The sequence below is a fragment of the Equus asinus genome, chromosome 8, assembly GCF_041296235.1.
Source record: "Equus asinus isolate D_3611 breed Donkey chromosome 8, EquAss-T2T_v2, whole genome shotgun sequence".
Lineage (NCBI taxonomy): Eukaryota > Metazoa > Chordata > Mammalia > Perissodactyla > Equidae > Equus > Equus asinus.
In genome coordinates, this window is record NC_091797.1 from 34,014,862 (window position 1) to 34,039,302 (window position 24,441).

The window sequence follows — 24,441 nt, forward strand, 5'->3', positions numbered from 1 at the left end:
GCGTTGTCTTGAGCCACTAAGTTGTGGTAATTTGTTTTGCAGTAACAGAAAACTAATACATAGGCTCACTGTGCAGCAGACAAGCACAGAGCATTTTTTCCACTGGGATGAATTTATGAGATTTATTACACTAATTGCATGAAATAAAATCTTTCCTAACTTTTTCTGTATTTTTCATTTTATGAATTTTATGTAATACAATTAAAATTTAATACAATCATATTTCATTCATTCACTCAACAACAACTAATTTAATGCCTACTATGTACTAGGAACAGCCTTAGATGCCGGACATACAACTTTGACCTAAACAGCCCAAAGCCCCTGTGCTCATGTGTCTTACATTCAAGAGGCTTCCTAAGAGGGAGACGGAGCCATTGGGGTGTTTTAGTGAAGAAATGACACCTCCTGACTCAATTAGCAGGATTACTGACCCCTGTGGGGAGGATAGTCCATGGGTGGCAAGTAAGGGGGTGGTGCTGGGGCCACAGTTCAGGAGTGAGAGGGTGGTGGAGACTAAGGAGAGAAGGGGGCCTGAGGGGTGAGAGGGACAGAGAGAAGGGCTGGAGGAGTAGGGGTGAGGAGAAGCAGCAGAGGTAAAGAACTCTAAAGCAGTGGAATTTTCAGATTTAAACATAGGTTTTGTTTTATAGATCTTTAATAAATATATCTGCAGAGCCTAGCAGGGTGTTCTTTGAATTTGGTATTTAATACATTCTGTGGGGCTGGCTAAACACCAACTGTCTCCTTATGTTAAGTACTTGATAAAATAACAAGTGTCATGATAAAATACACACACTGCTCAGACATGAATAATTCATAAAAACAGGCAGTGCAGGAGCACTGGTGAAGGGCATTTGACTGCATTGAACACCTTCAACTTTGAGGTGATTAAAGTTTGTACATGCTCCTGGTTGAACTACACAGAAATAAACTGTGCTTCCATGTACGGAGGATGTGTCACAGACACGCAGACACACTCAGGGCTATGGAATTAAGATCATTTTATTTATTTATTTATTTAAGGGTATGCTTTTTGGTGAGGAAGATGGGTCCTGAGCTAACGTCTTGCCAATCTTCTTCTTTTTTTATTTTATTTTTTCTCCCTAAAGCCCCAGTACATAGCTGTACATCCTAGTTGTAAGCCCTTCTAGTTCTTTTATGTGGGATGCTGCCACAGCATGGCTTGATGAGCTGTGTGTATGTCTGCACCCAGCATCCCATCCGGTGATCCCTGGGTAGCCAGAGCAGAGCACGTGAACTTACCCTCTACGCCACTGGGCTGGCCCCTGAAGACCATTTTAAAACACAACAACCCGGAGTTACAGACATACTGTCTGGGAAAGTAAAACTTATCGGCTTTGTGGGGGTGATTGCAGTGCTCTTTAACCACTAGACCATCAGGGCTGGCTCAGAGGCTAGGTTCCTTTTTGTTCATCAACTGCAGTGGGTAACACAATCTTGAAAACCCCTGAATACCAGGAATCCAATCTGTAGAAGAAGTGATTTAAGCCCCTTCATATATAAAAGTATCTAAAGTTTGCTGGTCTCACTGCTTCAGCAGCCTGAATTTGCGCTACCCAGTGGTGGAACCACCTCACCCTCTGTCAGCTGCCATGCTTTGGCTGCAGCTCACAAAGAAGAACTAGAACGACTTACAACTAGGATACACAACCATGCACTGGGGCTTTGGGGAGAACAAAAAAAGAGGAAGATGGCGACAGATGTTAGCTCAGGGCCAATCCATTCCTGAAAAGAAAAAAAAGGAAGCTGGTCTCTATGAGAACCTCTGTCTCGTGTTTTCAGGCGCAACTTCTCCAGGTTTAAAGAGAAAACCCCTGTCCCTCCACCTTCACTCCCAAGGCGAGCGAGCTCACCGGCATCAAGTTCCCTGGGAGTGAATTTTCTTCCAGAACAGTCCAAAGGGAGAGGTAAAGGTGACAGGAGAGAGGTGAGGTCTCTCCCTTGGTTTCCTCAGACAGCCTCTGGGCCAGGACTCAGGGAGACAGGGTGACAAAAAGCTCTCGGTGCAGGAGGAGAGGGGTCAGGGCAAAGTCCCAGGTCCCCGGGCGTGGCTCTCAGGGTCTCAGGCCCGAGGGCGGTGTCTGGGGCGGGCAAGCTCAGTGTTGGGGAGTCTCTGTCTCCCTGAGTTTCACTTCTACTTCTCACCACCTGTGTCAGGTCCTCCTGTTGGAGACTCCAAGACGCGGCCCCAGTTCTCACTCCTATTGAGTGCGCGGTTTCTAGAGAAGCCAATCAGCGCCTCCGCCGTTCCCTGTGGTAAAGTCTTCACTGACCTGGCCTAGACTCAGATTCTCCCCAGACCCCGAGGATGCGGGTCAGGGCGCCCCGAACCCTCCTCCTACTGCTCTCGGGGGCCCTGGCCCTGACCAAGACCTGGGTGGGTGAGTGCGGGGTCGGGAGGAAACGGCTTCTGCGGGGGGCGGAGGGCGGGGAGCGCGCGGCAAGGGCGCAGGACCCCCAGGGAAGGCGCGTCTCTGCCCGCGGCCCTGCCCAGTCCTGACCCCTCCCTTCTCCTGCCCCCTCTGCTTCTCACTGCAAGTCCCCGCCTTCTCCAACTCACCGCCCCTTTTCCGTCTCAGGACCCCCTCGCAACCCTCCCTTTCCCCCCGCCCCTTCCCCTTCCCCTTTCCCTTTCCCTTCCCGGTCAACCTCAGATCGGGGTACCTGCGCCGGGGGCGGGGAGAGTCAGGCCGAGTCTCAGCCCCTCCCTGCCCCTAGGCTCCTCCCACTCCCTGAGATATTTGCACACTGTCTTTTCCCCGCCCGGCCGCGAGGAGCCCCGCATCATGTCGGTGGGCTACGTGGACGACACGCAGTTCATGCGATTCGACAGCGACGCCGCGAGTCCGAGCGTGGAGCCGCGGGCGCCGTGGGCGGAGCAGGAGGGGCCGGAGTATTGGGAGCGGGAGACGAGGATCTACTTGGACACTGCAGAGAATTTCCGAGTGGAGCTTAAAACCTTCCACGACTACTACAACCAGAGCGAGGACGGTGAGTGATGCGAGCCTGGGTGCAGGTCACGACCCCCCATCCTCAGGGTCTCCTGGAGTCTTCGGGTCCATATTTCACCCTGAAGCTGCCGGACCTGCCCGGCCCCTCGACCTGGAAAGAGTGGGCAGAGACTGTCATTTGATTTCGTTTTCAGTTTAGGTTTAATCACTGTGGGTCGGTCGGTAGCGGGACTGACCTCGGGGCGGGGTTAGGGTCTCACACCTTCCAGTGGATGTATGGCTGCGACGTGGGGCTCGATGGGCGCCTCCTCCGCGGGTACAGTCAGATCGCCTACGACAGCGCCGATTTCCTGTCCCTGAACGAGGACCTGCGCTCCTGGACCGCGGCGCACCCGGGGGCTCTGATCTTCGCGCACAAGTGGGAGGCGGCAGGTGCGGTGGAGCGCCACGGAATCTACCTGGAGAGCACGTGCGTCGAATGGCTGGGCAGATTCCTGGAGAACGGGAAGGAGACGCTGCAGCGCGCAGGTACGAGGCCCCACGGGGCCTCCTGCAAGGAGAGGAGAAAATGGGATGACGCCAGACCTTAGTCAGGAGACTAAGTCCATCGGGTTTTTCAGGTCCACTATCAAAGAGTGACTATTCCAGAGGGCTTGCCTTTCTTTCGAGGACCTTTAAGGGGCCCAGTCTCTCCGGGGATGGTGGGGGAAGCCGTCCCTGAAATAACTGACAATTAGTTCCTTTTGACTCTGGCAGCAGCTCTGGGAACCATGGGGGACTTTCTCTCTCAGGCCTTGTTCTCTGCCCCACGTTCTATGTGTTTGAGGTGTGACTCCAGCTTTTCTGAGTCACCTGGCCTCCATCCCAGGTCAGGATGAGAAATCCTTTTCTCACGCTAAGAGATCTGCCTTCTACTCTGGGTTGTCTTCCTCTGATTCTAGAACTTTCCAAACAATAGGAGACTATCCTAGAAGCCTATGTCCAGGCTAGTGTCTGGATTTTGTGCTCCCTTCTCCCACCAAAATTGTCCTGTCCATTCTCAGATTGGTCACATAAACGCTGCTTCAGTGGCCCATGACAGATGTAATCTTCCTGAATTTTCTGACCCTTTTTCTCAGACCCTCCGAAGATGCATGTGACCCACCACCCCACCTCTGACCATGAGGTCACCCTGAGGTGCTGGGCCCTGGACTTCTACCCTGCGGAGATCACCCTGACCTGGCAGCGTGATGGGGAGGACCTGACCCAGGACATGGAGCTTGTGGAGACCAGGCCTGCAGGGGACGGGACCTTCCAGAAGTGGGCGGCTGTGATGGTGCCTTCTGGAGAGGAGCAGAGATACACGTGCCATGTACAGCATGAGGGGCTGCCTGAGCCCCTCACCCTGAGATGGGGTAAGGAGGGAGCCGTGGGCTCAGAGCCTCTTCTCAGGGAAAGCAAGAGCCCTTCTGGAAAACTTCTGCAGGGTTGGCGTTGAGACCAGTGAGTCAGGGCCTTTGCATTCTCATCCCTTTGCAGAGCCGCCTCCTCAGTCCACCATCTCCATCCCGGGCCTCGTTGTTGGCCTAGTCCTCCTTGGAGCTTTGGTCACTGGAGGTGTGGTGGCTGGAGTTGTGATGTGGAGGAAGAAGCACTCAGGTAGGGAAGGGAGTGGGGGGATGGGAAGCTTTCTTTTCAAGTCCAGGTAGAAGTTTGTCCTGCCTCGTTAGTAGGAAGTCCCATCCACAGGCACGTGTGCTTTCCTATTCTGGGACCCTGTTTGCTAACACTTATTCTTTAGTAAAGCACGTGTAATAATGAAGGATGGATTTATCACCTTGATGAATCTGGTGATGGGGACCTGATTCCCAGCAGTCACAGGACAGATGGGAAGGTTGCTACTAAGGACAGACCTCCAGTAGGTGGTTGATCTAATCTTTGCCTATATACTATCCTCACGTTTTGTGACCCTATCCTGGCTCTGTAGTTACTGTACTGGGAACTACCCTGGTGTCCAGAACTAGGGGATTCCTTTAGGAACTCATGGCTCTGCCTCCTCTCTGGCTTCTCACAGGGTGTTTTCTTTCCACAGATGGAAATGGAGGGAGCCACATACTGAGTGAAGGTAAGTTTGAGTGGAGGGTGATCCCTGAGACCCTTGGGACAGTGTAGATGGGAGCCCATGGGGGAGCTCGCCTACCCCATAATTCCTTCTTTAGTTTCGTCTCCTGTGGGCTCTGACCACATCCTGTTTTTGTTCTACTCCAGGCAGTGACAGTGCTCTAATGTGTCATGGCAGGTGAGACCCTGGAGGCCTGAAGTGGGAGAGGGGTTGAGGCAGAGGGGACAGTACAGTGTTATGAGGATTCTTCGATTGGGACATTTTGAGCGTGTGGTGGGCTGTTCAGAATGTCACCAGTACAACCACTGACTTAAATTTGTTCATGATTATTTTCTTCTATAGCATGAGAAGGTGCCTTATGGGGGACTGAGTGATGCAAGATTTGTTCATCCCGCTTCCCTTGTGACTTCGGGAACCTCTGATTTCTCTTTTTGCAAAGGGTGTCTGAATGCGCCTTTGTTCCTATTAGCATAATGTGAGGAGGTGGGGAGACTGCTCTCCTATATGACCCCCTCCCCACACTGACCTGTGTTCTCTTCCCTGACTCACTTTCCTGTTCCAGCAGAGGCGGGGCTTGGCCGTCTCCATCCCTGTCTTTACTTCATGTTGCCCTGAGCTGCAGCTTCTTACTTCCTTATTAAAAATAAAATCCTGGATATGAATTTGCTTTTCAAATTCTTGCCATGAGGGATTGGTGGGTTAATTAAAAGAGAAGATTCCTAAAGTTTGGGAGAGGAAATAAATGGAAGTGCTGGGAACCTTCCAGAATCCACATTTGCTCTGTTGAGTCGGTTGCAGGTGAGGACTGCAGAAGGCTGTGAGGAGCTGAGCATGGACAGGGCCTGTGCCAATTGAGTGCTCAGTGTATCATTGGCTTTGATGTGGTCACTCTTCATCTGGGTCATCTCTCTACCCCTTTGTCCTGGTCCCTTCAGTAAAACCTTGTCCTACCGGGACCTGTGATCACAGGGACGGGGACATCACCTGGGTTTTGTCATGTCTCCAGGACCACAGGCAATGAGAGCTTCATGTGACTGGGTCAGCCTAGGCTCATGCCTAGGTCCAGGCCTCAGTCCCCCTTTTGGGTGTTTATTTATTATTTCTTTGTTTCTGTAGAGGATTAGGCCTGTTCTTGTTCTTGTGTAATTTCTCATCCAAGATAAATTTCTGTTGGAATTCTGCTCTGCAGCCTGCCTTCTCTCCTGGCCTCAGTTCTAGTCATCCTAGTTCTGGCTCCAGTGTGAACTCACAATGTATAAAGCAGAGTCAACTTTAGATTTATATTTTTTGGAAAATAGGACCCATAAGTCAAGGATCATTGTCTCCTGTGCCCTGGGACTCCCTATGACAAACTACCCGAAGAGCTGACACAGCCAGATGGAGTGTGTCTCAGAACCCCACTCTATTCAACTGGCCACCAAGATGCATGCCAGTACATGCATCTTCAGGATGGTAGAGACCAGAGAGGATCTCAGTGGTCACAGAGCTAAGCTCTCAAGACATAGAACAAAACAAAAGGGAAAACTTCATCTTATATGCACATAACAGCTTTACCTAAGCCTCGGGTCTCTTGGAGCCAAACTAATACCTAAGAGGGATGTGCCATGGAGTTGGGGATCATGTGTTGTTTTACAGAGTACCTTGTTGCACGAAAATTTCCTTGAGGTTGGTTGGTTGACTTAGTGTCTATCTACCCCGTTCCATGATCAACTTATCCTATCATGGGAATCTCCTTGAGGTTATTACCAAAACCAAAGTGAGTTTGCCTTGTGGTGAGTTAAATCAGACTCTCCACCAGAAATAGTCAACACACAAAGTAAAGTATATTTGTAGCAAATAGGAGACCATGCAGAATCATTTCCAAAGTCATGGCTCCCCAAACAAAGGGAAGCAGGGACATTTTATTTCAGATGGGGAATGAATATTCAAAAGGGAGAGGTGGGAATTCACTTGCGCAGGCTGTTGGAAAACAGCTTCCACATACACTGCAGGTTATGGTAATAAGGCCTAAGCTCCTCCTGGAGAGATCTTAGCATTAGAAATAAGGCAAAGATCATAGGCATAGCTCTGTGGTGAGGCTTGGTCTGGTTCAGGGCGTTTGGTGATTGCGTCTCCTTAACATAAAAGGAAAAACAGTAAAATGCTTCCAAACCCACCCTTGAGTTCCCCAGGGCAATTAGTCGGTGACAAGGTGGTGAGCTTCCTAATGACTCTTCAGTCTTCAACCTGTGCCCAACAATTTTGTGGCTTCGGCTTTTAACAAGTACTGTAGCAATAGCTTATACCTCCTGTGCATACTAATCCACAGAAAAGTTTGTCGCCAAGACTGTGGGTCTGGCATGGACAACAGGCTTATAGGACCTATGCCGCTGTTCTGTCCAATGGTTTTTCTTTTTTATGACAGAAGACAGAGACAAGGAAAAATAGTGACCACCTCTGAGAGGAGAAGGATCAATAAACCAAACAGTACTCTACCAAATTTCCAAGAGTGACTGAGTCAAACAAACTAGCTTCACAAATATTTTCTCCTGTTAATCTAAATTTAGAACAGGAAACAACTCTCCCCTCTTGCTTCCACTGAATGCTTCAGGCAGAGATCCAGGAGACTGACATAGTAACAGTTCTTACCTTCTGCCAGCTCTAGTCAGAGGTCCAGGAGTTGTCAGCTGCAGTAGTCCTGGAGTGAGCAATGTCCAGCCAGTTAACTTTTATCCCATCCTCGTAGCCAACTGAAGGGGAGGAAGAAATATTCCTTTACCATCTAGGTTCTTCTGGCTGGTCTAAGAATTAAATCAACATCAGATAGAATAACAGGAGAAAATCAGACAAATTTCATAACATGTATACATGGGAGAAACCCAGGAAGACTGAGTAACTCACTAAAATGGCTGAAGCCACCACCTTAAATAACATCTTCAGCTAAAGAAAAAAGAGGATGTTAGGGGTATCGGTTTTGGAATTCAGAGCAGAGTAAGGCAATTCACATGGAGATGGAAAAGCAAACGTTTGGTAAACAAATATTTGTCTTGCCTTGGCAAGACAAAAGACAAAAGAATATGGAGAGGACTTTGATCAAATGGAGCTTGCTAGGTTCTGGCATGCCTACCACACCTAGTTTATATTATATGATAGTTATCTATGATAATAGCTCCTTCCTGGAACAGGCCTTCCATCATAAATTCTTTTAGGTGTTTACTAAGGGATGTCAAAGTTTCTTCCTGAGTCTTTTGTTCTTAAAAATAATCAAGCCAAAGAGGTATTTTGGGGTAGCAAATTCTGCTGCTCTATAGGATGACTTCTTTAAAAGGATCACCTTGGCTGCTGTGCTGAGAACAGGATTGGGAGGCAAAGAGTGAGGGAGGTCCTAGGGAAGCAGCAGGAACTAGGGCAGCATTCCCGGCTGGAGGAGGGCATGGCTTCCACAGAGCATAGCGGTGGGAATAGTGGGAAGTAATTGGATTCTGGATACCTTCTGAAGATGAACTTTGCAGCATTTACTAATGGATTAATCTGGAGAGTGAGAAAGAAGAGTCAAGGAGGACACCCAGAATTTTGGACTATGTAAGTAGAAAAATGGAGTTGCTGTTAGCAGAGATGAGGAAGACTGTAGAAGAAGCATATTTGAGTTAAAGCATAACAAGCATTCACTTTAAGAGATCTTGAATCTGAGATATCGATTAGAAATATAAGTGAGGTAGTTGGGTTGGCAATTGGACAAATGAGTTGGAATTTAGGACAAATGAGTTGGACAAATGTGTTGGACAAAAGAGCTGGAGAATTAGACTTGGGAGGTAACACCATATAAATGATATTTAAAGCCTGGAGAACAGATGAGGTCACCAAGAACGTGATGTCTATGGAAGAGAAAGGAACAAAGACTGAATCCTGGACCCTGCAGTGCTAAGGGATCTTAGCAGACAACACACACAGAGCAGACCGCACAGTTCTGGCTCCACATCTAGAAAGCACAGAGACCAGGGAGTCCCTGTGCACAGGAATCCCCTGGGCATTTTGTTAAGATACAGAGAGTCTGGAGTAGAGCATGAGATTCTGTGTTTATAACAAGGTTGGTGTGATATTGCTGGTCTTCAGATCACACATTTATTGGCAAGAATGTAGACCAGGACTCTTTCATGGCTGGGCATCAGCCTCAGGTGTAGGGCTTGTTAAGTAAGTGATTCCTTGGTTTTGTACCTAATACCCTGAGATAGTGGATCTGGGGAGAAGCCTGAGTATTTTGTAAGAGGCCCCACAGCAATGCTGGTGCTCAGCCCTCATCACTGGAGTCTTTCTGGTGACCAGCCCCCATCCTGAAGCTATCTAGGACTCCTCAGCTATCTCAGTAGCATATGAAAGTCATTTATCACTCGGGAGATTCCAAGGGTTTAGGAGCTGTCTGCCAGGAACCAGGGACAAAGATCGAATATTTTTTGTTATACCACAGGCCACCACTTGATCTCCGACCACAGCTCCCTTATAGCAAAAGGATCATAACAGTTAAAAGATGTTGGCACACTCTGGAGTCCCATTCAGTCATGAACGATTAGTCCTGTTCATCATCCTATTGTATGAGAATGTCTTCTAGGACAAGGTCACTCAGATTTTCAGGCTTCCATTTGATCTCAGGAGTCGTCTCAGCAATATACAGCGTTCACCCTTTCAGGCATCTAGATAATTGAGCTAAGAGACATATCATCTCTTGCTCACACCTCTTTTGAGGTGTTAATGTAATATTTGGTTTCTTTCATTACATAAAATATTTATTCATTGCTTTACCCACAAGTATTTCTCCTTCTCTCCATTTATACCAAACTTTGACAGCTTTGGAAGGGACATTACCTTTGGCTGCTGGGTTGGTCTAGACGCAGGCAGCAATACTAGTCTAGCAGTCCCTCCTCCTCAGTCCCCTCCCATTCATGGAGGGGAAGGCAACACAGGTGCAGAGCTAGTGTGATAACTGACAACTAGGCAATACAGCTGCGTGCACTGTCAGTTGGGGCAAAGGCACAATCTGTCCCTTCAGGCCCTTAGGAATTCTGACATAAAGGTTTAAAAATATAGGTACAGTTTCTTGCTCAGGAATCATTCCTGTTTCTGGCACGTGTAGTGGCATCCCTGTCCTGAGACCACTGCATCAGGTAGGAAGAGTGAAAGTCGAGGTGAAATATAGTCATACCAACTTCCTCCCTTCTTGGGAAGAACCCTCTCCCTCCCCTCCTCCCCAGATCTTCCAGTAAAAAGATAGGAAACTCTCTAGTGGGGACATTCCTTTAGCCGCACTCATGTTGAGTCAGAGCACACACTTGTGAAGATGTGTGAGCCAGCCCTTCATGATTCTATAACCCCCACCACCCCATTTTAGACAATCAGAGAGAATTTAAGTACCACATTCCAATTCTCTATGAAACTGTTACTCTGAGGAGGTTATCTCTCTGCCCATTGTGGGGCATTGTGTGAAGAGATGTGACTTAGCAGGCCTAATTGGTGCAATATCTTCTGTTCTGGTTCTTTTCTAGCACTCTGGGCATTTGCATCTCCCACTGGGTAAACAATGTCCAATCCAGAATCAATATCTACCCCCATCAAGACCCATTTGTAGCCTTTCTGGGCCACCAGCATCAGTCTGACTTGCCAGCTAGCTCAAGATCTTCCCACCAGGGAATCTGCCACATAGCCTCTGCAGTCTTTGTTTGGCAGACAGATGTCTACCTCTGCATTGCTGCAGCCCCACAATGTCCACTTATTTCATGGACTGAGCTGACCACCTGAAGGAAGACAACAGCTTATCCACTCATCAATTCCAATCACCTTCCAAACCCATAAGAGGGTTCTTGTGATGGGCATCAGCATGTCCTACTTTATGCATCCTTCAAATTCCCGCATTGATTTCCATAGGAGTGTGCCCCATATGGACATTCCTAACAGAGCAGGTTTCCGTCTCCCTTCTGCCTGACCATATGGCCACTGCCCATGAGTCAGCAAACCACAAAACATAGGGGCTTTTATCATTGTTCAATTCTTCCATCACTGCTGGGAAAAGAGCATTCCAATTTACATCCTCATTTTCTCCTTAATCCTATCAACTCTTATACGTCTATACTCTCTAAATCTAATTGTAGCCCTCATGAGAGCTTCACCGGTGGGCATTGGATCGCAGTGCATGGGTCTCCTATGTAAAGGAGATCAGTGGTTGCCAGGGGTTAGGGGGAGGGTGGGATGAATAGACAGAACACAGAAGATTTTTAGGGCAGTGAAATTTTTCTGTATGATACTATAATGGTGGGTACATATCATTATACATTTTTCCAAATCCATAGAATATACAACATCAAAAGTGATCCCTAAGGTAAATTAAGGACTTTAGGTGATAATGATGTGTCAGTGTAAGTTCATCGGTGGTACCAAATGTACCATTGTGGTGTGGGGTGTTGATAGTGGGGGAGGCCATGTATGGGGGGGGCAGGGAGTGTACAAAACTCTCTGTGCTTTCTGCTAAATTTTGCTGTAAACCAAAAACTGTGCGAAAAAAGTAAAGCCTATTTAAAAAGAAAAAAATCCCATTCAGATGATACTAACAGTAGATAAGAATATTAAAAGTTATTAATAATGTTAAAGGAAGTTGTTTAGGCAAAAGGGAATGATACCAGAAGGAAATATCTACACAAAATAATGAAGAGCATGAGAAAAGGTGAATATATAAGTAAATGACATTTTCCCTACTTTTAAGTGTGTTTAAAAGATATTTGAGTGTTTAAAGCAAAAATAATAACAACATGTTGTGGGGTTTATAACATAAAAGTAAGATGTCAAAAATACCTAAAGGGGAGAAAAAGGAAGTAGAATAAATTTCTCATACTATAAATTCCTTGGTAGAATACTGCCTGAGACTGGACTATGAGAAACTAAAAATATGTGTTGTAAACTCTACAGCAATCATTTTAAAAATGATAGTTTCAGCTAATAAGCCAGAAAAAAATTAAAACCATTAAAAATTCCATTAATGCTAAAGAAGGCAAAAAATAGGAAAAAGAACAGATAACACATACAGAAACAAATGGTAGGATGGTAGATTTAAACCCAATCATACCAATAATCATATTAAATACAAATGACCTAAACACCCATATTTAATACCAAATCATCAGATTGAGAATTTAAGGAAAAAACAGAACAGAAATATGTTTTCTATGAGTAACTTCCTTTAATGTAAAGCCTCAAAAGTTTAAAATAAAAGAACAGAAAAAATATATTATGCTAACATTAGTGAAAAGAATACTGGAGTAGATATGTTAAAATCAGATGAAATTGATGTCAGAGAAAAGCAGATCAAAATTGAAAAACATCATTTTATAATGATAAATAGGTCAATTTATCAAAACCTCATAACAGTTGTAAATTTTGTATACTGCACAACAAAACTTGAAAACACAAAAAGCAAAAATATCTGGGGTGCAGCTAAACAGTAAAAGAGGGAAGATAGTATTAAATGCCAATAGTATGAGAGAAGAATGATGTCAAGTCAATGACATCAGTTTCCATTTTAAGAAACTAGGGAAGAAGAGCAAACTAAGCCCAAAATAAAGAGAAGAAACTAAACTCAAAATAAGGAGAGGGAAAGAAATAAAGGTTAAGAGAAAAAAGTAAAAAACGAGAAACAGAAAAACAGTAGAGAAAATCAATGAAATCAAAAGTTGGTTCATTTAAAAGATCAATAAAAATGATAAACCTCAAACCACAAAATAAAAAAAAGAACAGAAAGACACAAAGTATAATATTAGGAACAAGAGAGGTGATGTTACTACAGATTCTACAGACCTTTAGGGAATGTTATAAACAGCTTTATGCCATTAGATTAGATAACATAGATAAAAATGACAAATTATTTGGAAAACACAATCTACCAAAGCTAAAAGAGAAATAGATGATATGAATAGTACTATATTATTCAAGAAATTGAGTTAATAGTAAAAAATCTTCCCATAAAGAAAACTCCAGGTCTAGATTGCCTCACTGGTGAATTCTATCAAACATTTAAGAACTACACAAACTCTTCCAGAAAAATTGAAGAGGATGGAATGCACCCCAACTCATTTTGAAGCCAGCAACACCCTGGAAGAACAATATTCCTCATGAATATAGATGCAAAACTTCTTAACAAAATTCAGCAAATCATATCCAAAATATACTGAAAGATAATACATCATAATAAGTTGGGGCTTATCATAGGAATAAAAAAATATTTAACATTTAAAAACTAATCACAGTAATTTATATTAACAGACAAAAAAAGGAAAACCATAGAAATTCAATAGATACAGAAAAAACATTTGATGAAATCCTACCTGTATTTCTGACTTCAAAAAAACACTCAGCACAGAGGTTATGAATAGACATTTTCTAAAGAGGATATACAGATGGCCCGCAGGCATATGAAAAGATGTTCAACATCACTAATCATTAGGGAAATGCAAATCAAAACTACAAGGAGGTATCACCTTATACCCGTCAGAATGGCTATAATTAACAAGACAAAAAATAACAAACGTTGGAGAAGATGTGGAGATGTGGAGGGAAACCCTCATACACTGCTGGTGGGAATGCAAACTGGGGTAGCCACTATGGAAAATAGTATCAAGATTTCTCAAAAAATTATAAATAGAAATACCATACAACCCAGCTATCCCACTACTGGGTATTTATCCAAAGAACTGGAAATCAACAATTCAAAGAGACTTATGCACCCCTATGTTCATTGCAGCATTATTCACAATAAGCAAGATGTGGAAACAACCCAAGTGCACATCAACTGATAAATGGATAAAGAAGATGTGGTATATATATACAATGGAATACTACTCAACCATAAAAAAGGACAAAATTGTCCCATTTGCAACAACATGGATGGACCTTTAGGGTATTATGTTAAGCAAAATAAGCCAGACAGAGAAAGACAAACGCCATGTAATTTCACTCATATGTGGAAGATAAGCAAACATAAGGACAAAGAGAACATATCAGTGGTTACCAGAGGGGAAGGAGGTTGTGGGGGGCCAAAGGAGTAAAAGGGGTAAAATGCAAATATTTCTTCAAGATACTGATTTCATATCCTTCAGATTTATACGCAGAAGTGGGATTGCTGGATCATATGGAAGTTTTATTTTTAATTTTTTGAGGAAACTTCATACTGTTTTCCATAGTGGCTGCACCAATTTACATTTCCACCAACAGTGTAAAAGGGTTCACTTTTTGACATTTCACCAACACTTGTTATTTGTTGGTGTTTTGCTAATAGCCATTCTAACAGGTGTGAGATGATAGCTCTTTGTTGTTTTGATTTACATTTCCCTGATGATTAGTGATGTTGAGAACGTTTTGATGTACCTATTGGCCATTTATGTCTTCTTTGGAAAAATGTCTAGTTAGGTCTTTTGCCTATATTTTAATGAGACTATTTGATTTTTGGTATTGTGTTATATAAGTTCCTTATATATTTTGGATATTAACCCCATATCAGATACATGGTTTGTAAATATTTTCTCCATTCCATAGGTTCTCATTTCACTTTGTTGATTGTATCCTTTGCTGTGCACAAACTTCTTAGTTGATATAGTCTCACTTGTTTATTGTAGCTTTTGTTGTCAGTGCTTTTGGTGTCATAGTCAAAAATAATCAATGACAAGACTAAGGTCCAGGAACTCATCTGCCATGTTTTCTTCTAGGAGTTTTACAGTTTCTGGTATTCCATTTAAGTCTTTAATCCATTTTGAATTAATTTTTGTGAATGATGTAAGATAGGAGTCCAGTTTCATTCTTTTGCATGTGGATAACTAGTTTTCTCAACACTTTTTTATCAAAGAGACTATCCTTTCCCCATTGTGGATTCATGGCGACCTTGCCAGAGATTAGTTTACCAGAGATGTAGGGCTTACTTCCAGGATTTCTATTCTGTTCCTTTGGTCTGTGCACTTGTTTTTATGCCTGTACCATACTTGTTATTATATATATATATATAATTATGGCTTTATAATTTACATTTAAATCAGGAAATGTGATGCCTCTAGTTTGGTTCTTCTCAAGATTGTTTTTGCTATTTTGGGTCTTTTGTGGTTGTATACAAATTTTAGGATTGTTTTTCCCATTTATGTGAAAAATGTCAATGGAATTTTGATAGGTATTGCATTGAATCTGTAGATCAATTTGAGTAGCGTGGACATTTTAACAATATTAATTCCTCCAAACCAAGAGCATGGGGTATCTTTCCATTTATTTGTTTCTTCTTCAATTTCCGTATAGTTTTCAGTGTATATATCAATTTCTTATAATTTTCAGTGTACAGCTCTTTCACCTTCTTGGTTAAATTAAGTCATAAGCATTTTACTGTTTTTGATGTTGTAAATAGGATTGCTTTCTTAATTTCTTTTCAGATAGTTTGTTGTTAGTGTATAGATGCAACTGATTTTTGTATGTTGATTTTGCATCCTGCAACCTTACTGAATTTGCTTATTCTAACAGTTCTTTGGAGGAGTCTTTAGGGTTTCTAGATATAGCATCATGTCATCTGCAAGTAGTGACAGTTTTCCTTCTTCCTTTCCAATTTGGATGTCTTTTATTTTTTTTCTTGCCTAATTGCTCTGGCTAGGACTTCCACTACTATGTTGAATAGAAGTGGCAAGAGTGGGTATCCTTGTCTTGTTCCTGATCTCAGAGGAAAAGCTTTCAGTTTTTCACCCATCAAGAATGATGTTAGCTATGGGCTTGTCATATTTGGCCTTTATTGTGTAAATGTACATTCCTTCTATACATACTTTGTTAAGAGTTTTTATAATAAAAGGATATTGATTTTTTCAAACGCTTTTTGTGCATCTATTGAGGTGATCATGTGATTTTTATTCTTCATTCTAAGTTGGTGTATTACACTTTTTGATTTATGTATGTTGAATCATCATTGTATCCCAAGGATAAATCTAACTTGATCATGGTTTACAATCTTTTCAATATGCTCTTGAATTTTCTTTGCTAGTATTTTGTTGAGGATGTTTAAATCTTTGTTCATCAGGGATACTGGCCTGTAATTTTCTTTTCTTGTAATGTCCTTGTCTGGTTTGGGTATCAGGGTAAAGTTTTCCTCATAAAATGAGTTTCAGAGTGGTCTTTCTTCAGTTTTTTGGAAGAATTTAAGAAGGATTGGCATTACTTTTTCTTTCAATGTTTGATAGAATTCACCATGAAGCCATCTGGTCCTGGTCTTTTCTCCATTGGGAGATTTTTTATTACTGAATACATCTCTCTACTCATTATTGCTCTGTTCGTGTTTTCTATTTCTTCATGATTCAGTCTTGGTAAGTTGTACGCTTCTAGGAATTTACCCATTTCTTTGAGGTTATCTAATTTGTTGGCATATAATTGTTCATATTAATCTCTTATGACCCTTTGTATTTCTGTGGCATCAGTTGTAATATGCCCCTTTTCACTTCTAATTTCATTTGAGTCCTTTCTGTTTTTTCTTAGTCTAGCTAAAGGTTTGTCAATTTTGCTTATCTTTTCAAGGAACCAACTCAGTTTCATTGATCTTTTCTATTGTCTTCCTAGGCTCTATTTCATTTATCTGTATTCTAATCTTTATCATTTCATTCCTTCTGCTTAACTTGGGCTTAGTCTGTTCCTATTTTTCTAATTCCTTGAGGTGAAAGGTTGGTTGTTGATTTTAAACCTTTCTTTTTTCCTGATGTAAGTGTTTATTGCTATAAACTTCCATCTTAGAATTGCTTTTGCTGCATCCATAAGTTTTGAAATGTTATATTTCTATTTTCATTTGTCTCAAGATATTTTTTCTTTACCTTTTGACTTTTTCTTTGACTTACTGGTTGTTGAGGAGAATGTTGTTTTTGGATTTTTTTTTTTAAAGATTGTCACTTGAGTTAACATCTGTTGCCAATTTTCTTTCTTTTTTTTCCTTCTTCTTCTCCCCAAAGCTCCCTAGTACATAGTTGCATATTCTACTTGTAGGCCCATCTGGTTGTGCTATGTGGGATGCCACCTCAGCATGGCTTGATGAGTGGTGCTATGTCCGTGCCCAGGATCTAAATGGGCGAAACCCTGGGCCTCCAAAGCAGAGCACATGAACTTCAGCACTTGTCCACGGGGCTGGCCGCAGAATGTTGTTTAATTTCCACATATTTGTAAATTCTCCAGCATTCATCATATTATTTATTTCTAGTTTCATACCCTTGTAGCTAGAAGAAATACTTGATGTGATTTCAATCTTCTTAAACTTGTTCAGGTTGTTTCATGACCTAACATATATCTATCCAGGAGAATGTCCTACGTGTGCTTGAGAAGAATGTGCATTCTGCTGCTTTTGGATGGAATACTCTGCTATGTCTGTTAGGTCCATTTGATCTAAAGTGTAGCTCAAGTCCATTATTTCCTGATTTATTTTCCCTCTTGATGATCTATCTATAATTGTTGGGTAATAATGTCTCTTACTATTACTGCATTGCTGTCTATTTCTGCCTTCAGATCAGTAAATAATTGCCTAATATATATAAGCACTCCATTGATGTATGAATACATATTTATAACTGTTTTATCCTCTTGATGAATTGACCACTTTACTTGCATACAAGGACCTTGTCTCGTGTTACAGCTTTTGACTTAAAGTCTGTTTTGGAGGGAGTGACCTCAGCATCATGGCAGAGTGAGTTGCTCCCTTTGTCTTACCTCTCTAAGTTACAAACAGCTGGACATCCATTGACCAACAAAGAATTCCCTGCACAGCACGCTAAACACCTGAGAGATCCATGTATCTATACATCTGGAGTGCCAGGATTCCCTGACCTGAGGTTTCAGAAAGCCCAATGGTGTGCACCAGCAACCAGAAGCTGCAGGACCAGCAAGAAACTCATGGCTTAGCCCCTGCCCCTCCCCTAGCAGTGGCAGGGGGCACTTGTGATTTGAGGCTTTGGGAAGCACAGCAGAACCTGTGATCCAGCCACCAGTCATGATACTTCTGATACCACTTCTACCAGCAGCAGGAGCTGCATATAAGACCCTGGGGCCCTGGTAGTGACAGCAACACCCATGAACCCAGTGCCCCTGGCCATGGTACTGCCAACACCCCCAGATAACCTGGGAGCAGCAAAATAGGTGGTGTACAAGGCAGCAGCACCCAAGTCTGTAGAGAGCCAGTGGGAGAACACAAGACCCAGGAGACCCCAGAAGCAGCAGCAGTGCTTACAGCCTGGTGACCCTGGTGGTGACACCTGAGACTGCAGCAACACCATAAACAGCAAGGAATGAGCAAACTCAGAGGGACAAGCAGCACAAGGAGGGCACTGAAGTGCAGGGTGGAGAGTTCAGGCTCTCAAGTACAAACAGACAAAGCTCAGAACCAAAGTAACACAAGGCTTACCCAAATTAGAAAGTAGTTTACTACCACAAATGCAGTGGCAGAGGATCAACTCATCAAGTATGATGAAGAACTGCAGTAACATGGAAGAACAAAAAGAAAATAACACTTCAGAAACCAAACTCGAAGTTAAGATTCCAACCTAACTGACAGGGAATTCAAAATAGCTGTCATAAAGAAACTCAATGAATTACAATAAAACTCAGAAAGACAGTTTAATGAGTCTATGAATAAAATTAATTAACAGAAGGAGTACTTCACCAAAAAGATGGAAATTCTAAGAAAAAACAACAAACAGAAATTCTGGAGATGAAGAACACAATTAATGAGATGAAAAATAAACTAGAAAACACTGAAAATACAGCAGACCATATGGAAAAGAGAATTAGTGAGCTCAAAAGTATAAATCTAGAAATGATCCCAGTGGAAGAGGAGAGAGAACAAAGATTTTATAAAATTGAAGAAAGTTTATAAACAATACCCAATTCAATTAGTAAAGGCAACATAAGGATAATAGTTATCCCAGAAGGAGAAGAGAGAGAGAAAGGAGCAGAGAGCTTATTCAAAGAAATAATAGCTGAGAACTTCCCAAACATGGGGAGAGAACTGGATATACAAATACATGAAGCTAATATAATTTGTAATTATCTCAACACCAAAAGACCTTCTCCAAGGAATGTTATATTAAAACTGTCAAAAGTCAATGACAAAGAAAGAACATTAATGATGGCCAGAGAGAAGAAATAACTTACAAAGAAATCCCTATCAGGCTACTCACAGATTTCTCAGCAGAAACCCTACAGGATAGGGGAGAGTTGAATGATGCAATCAAAATATTGAAAGACAAAAACTATCAGCCAAGAATATTCTATCCAGCAAAGTTATCCTTCAGATATGAAGGAGAAATGAAAGCTTTCCCAGACAAACGTAAGCTGAGAAAGTTCATCACCTCTAGACCTGGCTGACAAGAAATGATGAAAGGAGCCATCCTACCTGACACAAAAATGCAGAGGTTTACAAAGCGTTTAGCAAGGTGATAAATAGCAGAATCAGAAAATTCCAATTCACTATAAGAATAAGTTAGTAAACATTTAATTATACACAAGGGCTAAAGGGAAAGAAAGCACCAAAGATAAATATAACCAATTTTATCACAAACTCACGATGCAAAAAAGGATAATTTCTGACAACAAAAACATAGAAGAAGAAGAGGGAAATGATGGAACCTGCATAGGCTAATGGAAATAAGATGCTATCAGCAGAAAAAGGACTGTCTCATCTATTCGATATTTTATACAAACCTCGTGGTAACAACAAAAGAAAAAGTCAGAGTAGAGTCAACATAAATGAAGAGAGAACTGAGAAAAACATCACAGAAAACCACCAAACTGAAATGGCAGACAAAAATACAAGGAAAAAGAAATAATGGAAATATAGAATGACCAGAAAACAAAAGATAAAATGGCAGTATTAAGCCCTCATATATCAATAATCACTCTAAATGTAAATGGATTGAATTCACCAATCAAAGGACATAGACTGGCTGGCTGGATGAAAAAACAAGACCCAGAGGACAGCCTGCTGGTTTAGTGGTTAAGTTTGACATGCTCTGCTTTGGTTGCCCAGGTTCATGGGTTCAGATTCCAGGCACAAACCTACACCACTCATTAAGCCATGCTATGGAGGGGACCCACATAAAAAATAGAGGAATATTGGTAACAGCTGTTAGCTCAGGGCCAATCTTCATCACCAAAAAGAAAAGACCCAACAATATGCTGCCTCCAGGAGAGGACCACAGCTCTAAAGAAAAACATAGGCTTGGAATGAAGGATGAAAGATGATACTCCAAGCAAGTGGCAACCAAAAGAAAGTAGATGCAGCCACTTTTCTATCAGACAAAATAGACTTCAATCCAGAAAAAAGATAACAAGAAACAAAGAAGGACATTATATAATGATAAAAGAGACATCCCACAAAGAAGACATAATACTTATTAATATATATGCACCTGACAGAGGAGCACCAAAGTATATAAAGCAACTATTAACAGACCTAAAGGGAGAAACTGACAGCAACACAATAATAGCAGGACCATAACACACCACTTACATCAATGGATAGATCATCCAGACAGAAAGTCAACAAGGAAACATTGGCCTTAAATGAAACATGAGATCAGGTAGACTTAATAGCTATATATAGAACATTCCATCCAAAACAGTAGAATACCCATTCTTCTCAAGTGCACACGGACATTCTCAAAGATAGATGATATTTTAGAACATAAAGCAAAGCTAAATGAATTTGAGAAGATTGAAATCATATCAAGCATCTTTTCTGACCACAATGGAATGAAATTAGAAATCAACAACAAGAAAAAAGCTGAGAAAGTCACAAATATGTGGAGACTAAACAACATGCTACTGAATAACTATTGGATCAAGGAAGAAATAAAAGGAGAAATGAAAAAATACCTGGAGACAAATGAAAATGAAAACACTACATATCAAAAGTTATGGGATGCAGTAAAAGCAGTACAAAGAGGGAAGTATATAGCAATAGAGGCCTACCTGAGAAAACAAGAACAATCTCAAATAAGCAATATAACCCTACACCAAAAAGAACTATAAAAAGAATAAATAAAGCCCATAGTCAGTAGAAGAAGGGAAATAAAAATCAGAGCAGAAGCATATGAAATAGAGACTAAAAAAAATAGAAAGAATCAATGAAACTGAGATCTGCTTCTTTGAGAAGATAAATAAATTGACAAACTCTTAGCCAGACTCACTACGAAAAAAACAGAGAAGACTCAAATAAATAAAATAAGAAATGAAAGAGGAGATATTACAACAGATACCACAGAAATACAAAATATTATAAGAGAATATTATGAAAAACTATATGCCAACAAATTGGACAATCTAGAAGAAATGGATTAATTCTTATACTCTTACAACCTCCCAAACCTGAATCAAGAAGAAATAGATAATCCAAATAGACCAATCACAAGTAAAGAGATTGAAACAGTAATCAAAAACCTCCCCCAAAATAAAAGTCCAGGACCAGACAGCTTCTCTGGAGAATTCTACCAAACATTCAAAGATGATTTATTACCTATTCTTCTCAAACTATTCCAAAAACTTGAAGAAGATGGAAAATAATCCTAACACATTCTATGATGCCAACATCACCCTGATACCAAAGCCAAAGAAGAACAACACAAAGAAGGAAAATTACAGGCCAATATCACTGATGAACATAGGTGCAAAAATCCTCAACAAAATATTAACAAACCAAATACAGCAATGCATTGAAAAGATCATACACCCCAATCAAGTGAGATTCATACCAGGGACACAGGGATGGTTCAATATCCACAAATCAGTCAATATGATACACCACATTAACAAAATGAGGAACAAAAACCACATGATCATCTCCATAGATGCAGAGAAAGCATTTGACAAGATCCAACATCCATTCATGATAAAAACTCTCAACAAAATGGGTAGAGAAGGAAACCACCTCAATATGATGAAGGCCATATATGACAAACTCACAGCCAACATTATACTCAACCATGAAAAACCGAAAGCCATCCATCTGAGAATAGGAACAAGAAAGGGTCCCACTCTCACAACTCTTATTCAACATAGTACTAGAGGTTTTGGCCAGAGCAATTAGGCAAGAAAAAAAATAAAAGGAATCCAAGTAGGCACTGAAGAAGTGAAACTCTAGCTGCTTGCAGATTACATGATTTTATATACAGAAAATCCTAAATAATCTATTGGAAAACTATTAGAAATGATCAACAACTACAGCAAAGTTACAGGATACAACGTCAACTTACAAAAATCAGTGGCATTTCTATACTCTAATAACGAACTAACAGAACAAGAACTCAAGAATACAATCCCATTTACAATCACAACAATAAGAATAAAATATCTAGGAATAAACTTAACCAAGGAGGTGAAAGGCTTATACAAGGAAAACTATAAGACATTATTGAAAGAAGTTGATAATGACATAAAGAAATGGAAAGATATTTCATGCTCATGGATTGGAAGAATAAACATAGTTAAAATGTCCATACTACCTAAAGCAATCTACAGATTCAATGCAATCTCAATCAGAATCCCAATGACATTCATCACAGAAATAGAACAAAGAATCTTAAAAATTCATATGGGGTAACAAAAGACCCTAAATAGCCAGAGCAATCCTAAGAAACAAGAACAAAGCTGGTGGCATTGCAATCCTGACTTCAAAATATATTACAAAACTATAGTAATCAAAACAGCATGGTACTGGTACAAAAATAGGCACACAGATCAATGGAACAGAAGTGAAAGCCCAGAAATAAAACCACACATCCATGGACAGCTAATCTTAAACAAAGAAGCCAAGAACATACAATGGAGAAAGGAAAGCCTCTTCAATAAATTGTGCTGGGAAAACTGGACAGCCACATGCAAAAGAATGAAAGTAGACCATTATCTTTCTCCATACACAAAAATAGACTCAAAATGGACCAAAGACTTTGACGTAAGACCTGAAAACATAAAACTTCTGGAAGAAAATATAAGCAGAACACTCTTTGACATCAGCCTTAAAAGGATCTGTTCAAATACCATGTCTACTCAGACAAGGGAAACAAAAGAAAAAATAAACAAGTGGGATTTCATTAGACTAAAGAGCTTCTGGAAGGCAAAGGAAACCAAGATCAAAATGAAAAGACAACCCACCACTGGGAGAAAATATTTGAAAATCATATACCAGATAAAAGGCCAATCTCCATAATGTATAAAGAATGCATACAACTGAACTACAGAAGAACAAACAACCCAATCAAAAAGTGGGCAGAGGATATGAACAGACATTTTTCCAAAGAAGATATACAGATGGCCAATAGGTACATGGAAAGATGCTCAACATCACTAATCATCAGGGAGATGAAAATCAAAACTACACTTAGATATCATCTTATGCCTGTTATAATGGCTATAATCACCAAGACAAAAAATAGCAAATGTTGGAGAGGTTGTGGAGAAAAGGGAACCCTCATCCACCTCTGGTAATTTGGGAATTAAATTGATAAATTTAATAAATTTGATAAATTGGTAAATTTGGGAATGCAAATTGATGCAGCTGCTATGGAAAACAATATGGAGATTTCTCAAAAATTTATAAATAGAAATACAATATGACCCAGCTATCCCACTACTGGGTATTTATCCAAAGAACTGGAAATCAACAATACAAAGAAACTTATGCACCCCTATGTTCATTGCAGCACTATTCACAATAGCCAAGGCGAGGAAGCAACCTAAGTGCCCATAGACTGATGAATGGATAAAGAAGATGTGGTATATATACACAATAGACTACTACCAAGCCATAAAAAAAGACAAAATCATCCCATTTGCAATCACATGGATGGACCTTGAGGGTATTATGGTGGGCAAAATAAGCCAGACAGAGAAAGACAAACACCATATGATCTCACTCATGTGTCAAAGATAAACAAACTTATGGAGAAAGAGAACAGTTTAGTGGTTACCAGGGAGAAGGGGGTTGGGGTTTGGGCACAAGGAGTGAAGGGGCACATTTATATGGTGTCTGACAACTAATAATGTACAACTGAAATTTCATAATGTTATAAACTATTATGACCTCAATATAATAAATAAATAAATAAATATTTCATGTTGCATAAAAAAAATCTGGAGACAAATGAAAATGAAAACTCAACATACCAAAAGTTATGAGATACAGTAAAAGTTGTATTAAGAGAGAAGTTTATAGCAATACAGGCCTACCTCTGAAAACAAAAACAATCTTAAATAAACAATATAACACTACACCAAAAAGAACTACAAAAAGAAGAACAAATAGAGCCCATAGTCAGTATAAGGAGGAAAATAATAAAAATCAGAGCAGAAATAAATGAAATA

At 41.0% G+C, this 24,441-nt stretch overlaps 1 protein-coding gene across 1 annotated transcript; it reads left to right on the plus strand.

The window, feature by feature from the left end:
* The first annotated feature begins 2,151 nt into the window (after positions 1–2,151).
* Positions 2,152–5,738, plus strand: LOC106827644 (saoe class I histocompatibility antigen, A alpha chain-like). Its single transcript, XM_014835582.3, has 8 exons — positions 2,152–2,405; positions 2,743–3,015; positions 3,228–3,503; positions 4,094–4,369; positions 4,494–4,613; positions 5,047–5,079; positions 5,223–5,253; positions 5,419–5,738. The coding sequence occupies exons 1-8, from the start codon at positions 2,333–2,335 to the stop codon at positions 5,444–5,446; spliced, it is 1,110 nt and encodes a 369-aa protein (XP_014691068.2). The 5' UTR covers positions 2,152–2,332; the 3' UTR covers positions 5,447–5,738.
* The last annotated feature ends 18,703 nt before the right edge of the window (positions 5,739–24,441 follow it).